This window comes from Ursus maritimus, unplaced genomic scaffold, assembly GCF_017311325.1.
Source record: "Ursus maritimus isolate PB19 unplaced genomic scaffold, ASM1731132v1 scaffold_10, whole genome shotgun sequence".
In the NCBI taxonomy this organism is placed as follows: Eukaryota; Metazoa; Chordata; class Mammalia; order Carnivora; family Ursidae; genus Ursus; species Ursus maritimus.
This window is the reverse complement of record NW_024423344.1, coordinates 46,575,828-46,581,827: the sequence shown is the minus strand read 5'-3', so window position 1 is coordinate 46,581,827 and position 6,000 is coordinate 46,575,828. Positions and strand designations below refer to the sequence as shown.

At 37.9% G+C, this 6,000-nt stretch overlaps 1 protein-coding gene across 5 annotated transcripts in view; it reads right to left on the bottom strand.

The window, feature by feature from the left end:
- The window catches only part of PIBF1 (progesterone immunomodulatory binding factor 1), a 197,797-nt gene that overhangs the window by 41,449 nt on the left and 150,348 nt on the right, over positions 1-6,000 (bottom strand). The window contains exon 15 of one of the 5 annotated variants that reach the window (XM_008686643.2): positions 820-899. The exons of the other annotated variants lie outside the window; for them this stretch is intronic. Within the exon in view, the coding sequence (XP_008684865.1) occupies positions 888-899 (12 nt within the window). The 3' untranslated portion in view covers positions 820-887. Of the gene's footprint in view, positions 1-819; positions 900-6,000 lie in introns of those variants that run through there. 5 annotated transcript variants of the gene reach the window in all.

The window sequence follows — 6,000 nt, the reverse complement described above, 5'->3', positions numbered from 1 at the left end:
GGAATGAGGGCCTGGATGATGTTCAACGACATGAATTTGTAATGTTTTCAAGCAGCAGAAGTAACAGGTTTCCACAAGAAACTTTCAGCACACGACCACAAAACCAAAGCATTTTCACTCCTTCTCTCCTTCCTTCCATTAAGTATTTATAGGGTAACTATCCGATTGTAAGGTGATATGCAAAAGGTAGGGAATGTCAAGAAAAGCCTGATGGATGAATTTAGTGACAAAGCAATCGGGGTGCTCGTGAAAGTAGTGCTCAGATGGTTGGTAAGGCTGGGTAGGAAGAAAAGTGAAGCCAAGAGGGGCTTGACAGATTGGAAAATACGTAGAGTTTATGAACGTGGAACACACAATGAGTGCAAATAAAGCACAGATTTAGTGGGAATGAAAGGACGGGGAGAGCTGGAAGGACAGGAGATTAGAGTCAGAGAATGGAATTTTCAAGTTCAAGTGTTTTAAATTTCTTGCCCCTGCGAAATTCATTTTAATGTGGTTCAACTGCATAACAATCCTGACAGCCATGGGGAGGGTGTTGCTGTGTGAGTTGTAATAGCTCTTAAATAAAAAAACGTAGTCATTCATGAGTTATCAAGGCAAACCAGTAAGGTAAAAAGTTTAAACAATTTGTTTGATACAATTTATAGATAAATCACTGTTTTCCCTTACTTCAGTGGTGGCCGGCATTTGGTACACATGCCCGCGCACGCACACACACACACACACACACACACACACACACACTCACACTCACATGAGCTATTATGTGAACCCATAAAATGCAGGCTTACAGAATAAATTCTAGTATATTGTCCTGAATCCATGTAATTGAGTTTTTTCCAGAATAAACCATAACAAAGTCTTCTTGGCTGAAGCACTTGGCAAGGTTAGACACAGAGCTGTTAGAAAAATAAAAGTGAATGTTTTGTCCATAAAACAAATTGGTCATTCATATGGTAGATAAATGTATATATTTATCATTAAAATAAAAAGGTTAACCTTCATATGGTTCCACACCAGAACCTCAAAAAATAGGAGACAGAATGGCAATAATCAGCCTCTTCACATGAGGTCTTCTTCCTGAAACTTTACCATGGATCAACAGTTTAACTATCCCTCATGTCCAGTCACATTAAATCTTGAGCACCCACAAAATATATGAGAACACTAACTTCCCACAGAGAAAATGAAGTACCCCCAATTCTTTAACATTACAAAAGAGCAAGTTGTTACCTATGTCAAAAAGTTAACTTCTCACTAGACCAAGTTACTTTCCAGGGGGTATTTTCCTGCTACCAACAAAACCAGTTGCCAAATTGTACAAGTGACAAAAGGTGGCCACAGTTACCTTCCCAGAAAAGGAACCCCTGACATCTTCTCTTTCCTTTTCCTTTTCATCTATCTTTTCTCCGTGGTATTCAGATTTCATTCTCTTTCTCATCTTGTTTTTTAAGACTCTGTTACAGCAGTTTTAGTTCACAGCAAAATTCATTGGAAACACAGGGAGTTCCCATGTACTCCCTGCTCCCCCATTCCGCAACCTCCCCCAGCATCAGCGTTTGTGACAACTGATGAACCTACACTGACACCCTGTTGTCACCCAGAGGCTAGAGTTTACGTGAGGGTTTACCCTTGGTGCTGTACATTCTACGGGTTTGGACAAATGGATAAGGACATGTGTCCACAGTTACAATATCATAAGCAAAAGTTTACCCTAAAAGTCCCCTTGCTCTATCTATTCATCCCTCCCTCCCTCCTAACCCCTGCAACTACTGATCTTCCTACTGTCTCCGTAGTTTGGCCTTTTCCAGAATATCATATAGCTAGAATCATACGGTATGTAGTCTTTTCAGATTGTCGTTGCCTGTTTTCAAAAACTATTTTTTCACCTTCTGCTTTGCTTTTCTGTTTTTTCTCTACCAAATGTTATAGAACATACATTTATTTATTTATTTATTTATTTATTTATTTATTTCAGAGAAAGGGAGAAAGAGAGAACAAGCAGGAGGGTCAGAGGGAGAGATAGAATCCCAAAACGACTCCGTGCTGAGCGCAGAGCCTGACACAGGGCTCGATCTCACAACCCTGAGATCATGACCTGAGCCAAATGCTTGACTGACCTCGCCACCCAGGCGCCCCAAACATACTCTGTTTTAAAAACTAAAAGTAATCCCCTCGTTTGCTTGGAAAATATTTCAATGCAAATTATTTTATTTGAGACTTAATAAATAATTTACAACTGAGAACACTGAGGCACAGAGAGGTTAAACAACTTATCCAAGTTTACACAGCAAGTAATTACCAGAAATGACATTTTAACCCAGTGAGTCTGGCTCCAGAATCATGTGCTTAATAGCCAATATTCATTACTGCTTCTCAGTAGCAGAAAAGAAGGCAACAATACGTAAGGGTAGCACAAAACGTGAAGAGCCAAGAATTCCTCTTCCCTACTACCTCAAAATAAAGAATGTGCACTAAAGGCATGGGTGTGTATTATAATACACAAACACTAAAGAAACGTGACCAGTTATCCAGACAGAAAAATGCTTTAGCTCTCCTTCCACATTAAAGCTATCTAATTGTAGCTACCGAGGTGCCATGCTCCTGTGGGACTTCCGGGTTCTATGCCCCTTTCCTTGCTGCTCTGGTCGCTTTCAGAGGAGATGTAAGATGTCGGTGCTCACTCTGTGCCTTCTGTGGGCCCATCTGGCTGGGAATTACAGGCAGTGCTCACTGGTTGTTATCCTCTGCCCTGCTTTACTTTTTTCATAAAACTTAGGAGCCTGGGTGGCTCAGTCTGTTAATCAACCGCCTCTTGATTTTAGCTCAAGTTGTGATCTCAGGGCCATGAGATCGAGCTCTACGTTGGGCTCCTCACTCAGCACAGAATCTGCTTAAGATTCTCTCTCTCTCCCCTCCCCTTGCCCCTCCCCCTGCTTGTGGACGCTCACTCAAATAAATAAATAAAATCTTAAAAAAAAAAAGGAATCACTATAGAATTAGAGGGTTTTTTTTTTTTTTTTTTGGTGAAGATGAGGCCTAAACACTTCCTATAGATAAAGAAGAAAACAGTAGGGTTCTCAGACTCTTAGTCATGTATACGTATTACAAATAATTTGCAGGATCAGAGTTACAGACTAAAATTATGCAAATCTGTAAATCGTACTAATTCCAAACAATGGGAGAAACCACACTAAATTTGTTCAGAATTGTTCAGTGGAACAGAAAAGAGGCAGGACAAAAATACGTGAAGATAATAACATTTGCTTCAGCAGCACACTGTGTTAATTCAAAATGATATAGAGGTTAGATTAGTTTTGCTCCTATATATGGTAGACACATACAAGTGGGAAGCATTATAGGTTTTCACATGATAGTCACACCAGAGGACCCTGTATTTCTTGAACAGGCTTCATCTTTTTTCTCTTCTTAGTTTCTATGCTGATTTCTCAAGAAGGCTTCCATAAGGAGAAGAAAATGTGTTACCTATTACCTATTTGTCCAGATGAGTGTTTTCACACTGTGGGTTGCAAGCAGTATTAAAAAAACGAAAAGAAAAGAAACAGAACAGAATGCCAACCAACAGAATATGTTACATGTAATAAGGGTATTCATTCCTGTGAAAATTATTTCAAATACACACACGTATATATCTACACACATACACACAAATACACACACACATTATATACTGGGTTGCTATATAAGGTATACCTCTTACTACAGGTAATGGTAAAAAAAAAAAAAAGTATAAAAGCTATTTGTCCAGGTGATAGTTAACATTTTTAATTATAGAGGACAAAATTTACATTCAAAGCAGTCCAAATCCAAATCAGTCTCAGGTCAACTTTGTGGCAAGTTTTCTGTGGGCTTCATCACCTGCTAAAAATTTCAGATCTGAAAGGAGGAGGTGTCACGCATTACAGCATTCAGTACATTAATTAGGCCAACGGCATATCCATCAAAAACTTAAGAGCAGACTGAGCAGAATTTGCATCTGAGTCATTTTTCTCCTTTGATTCTTCTCTGATAAACATGCCAATCTAATGGAAGCCCACTCAGACAAAAGAGTTTCTTTCAGGCCTCAGGAAGCCTGGGAAGTTGGTAAGCTAAGGGATCTCACACTCTTAGGATCCCAGTGAGCCCTAGCAACACTCCTATAGTTTCATAAAGTAGTATGAGCGGTATTAAGTAAACACTCAAAATTGCTAGCAATTATTAATATCATTTATTCATATAATAATTTTGATTTTAATGAAATATTTACTCAAAAATTTTGAGACTATATTATCATTGCTATTAAATAATGTTTATCTTCATTATCTTATTGCATATTATTGCTTACCTTTTGCTTTTCTATAGTCAACAAATTAGTTGAATTTTATCAGTAATTCATGTTCCCTAATTTAAATGTAACAATTCTGGTTAATTTGAAGTTTTTATTAGTCTTAAAATATCCAGTTTTCTATACTTTTCCTAAAGTGCTTAGTTTGTATGCAATTAAGTATACTTCTACATTTGAAAAGAGCAGGTGAGTACTCTAGAGAATTGCAGTTTTACTATCATGTACCTCTTCCTAAAAATCACGTAAATTGTCATTGCAAAATCCTACTACATTGTGTTAAAATTCATTTGGATAGTTCATGCTGAATATTTCCACATAAGCGAAATAAGCATTATTTATTCCAATTCTAAAACTACTATTTCTTGAAAATGCCAAGTTTATTAATAAAAATACTTACCGATACTATTGCCATTAGCAGAAAAATAAATGAAATGTAGGACCAAAAAAACCCATCTGCATTTACTGAGTGATTAGTGTCTGCCAGTTAGTATGGTAAGTGCTTATCTTAGATGAAGTTATCTCTAATTCTTGAGGCAAACATGTATAAAATATTATTACTCCCACTTCACAGGTTGAAAAATTGAGGCCTACGGAGGGTAAAGAACTTGCCTGAAGTCATACAAGCCAGTTTGCCTAACTTGAAAATCCAGTTTCATATCCCAACGGTTAATGAATATAGTAACATATGATTAAGTGCTACACACATGGGGGTCCTAGGTGGCTCAGTCATTAAGCGTCTGCCTTCGGCTCAGGTCGTGATCCCAGGGTCCTGGCTTCGAGACCCGCATCGGGCTCCCTGCTCGGTGGGAAGCCTGCTTCTCCCTCTCCCACTCCCCCTGCTTGTGTTCCTTTTCTCGCTCTCTGTCAAATAAATAAATAAAATCTTAAAAAAAAAAAAGTGCTACACACATGTATTCTTACCTTTATTATCTCCTTTTACTACTCAACTTTGTTCTTAGTTTTTCCCTTAACACTAAAATAAAATCAAACAAAAGAAACAACTCAAGTGTTTTCAATAAAGGAAACATGATTACATGTAACTAGATTACATGTAACCGGTTACATGTAACTAGAATATTTTTTTCATGGTGTTGGGGGTGGAGCTGGTATATATCCTACTCTGGTTCCACATGTGACATAAAACATATGATTGAGTCTCTTGACAGAAAGAAACTAAAGCTTTCTAATTAGCAGGTCTTGGTTGGGACTTCTGATCTGTTTCAGGTTCATTCTAGTATCCCCCACTTCTCATATACTTTGACCTATCAAAAACAGAAGTTATTCCTTCAACAAACATCTATTTACTATGTACTAGAAACAGGCACTGTGCTAAGCAGTGGGGATATATAGACCAATAAAAAATAATCCTTCCTCTTAAGAAGCATCTAGACAGCTATGTCAACAACATCTCTATCTATCTAAATATATCTTAGTATATATGGTATCATGGGGAAACACAAGTCATTTTTGCCTGGGGTTCAAAAAAGGCTTAATAGAGTAGATGACACTTGATATTAAAAAGACAAATACCTGTGATGCAAACATGGGCACACTGGGCAAAAAGATCGGAGTGCGCAGAAGCACAGAGGCATGAAATTGCATAGCGTGCATGGAGAATCCAAGTAAAGCACAAGAAGTTACGCCCGTGGGGAGAA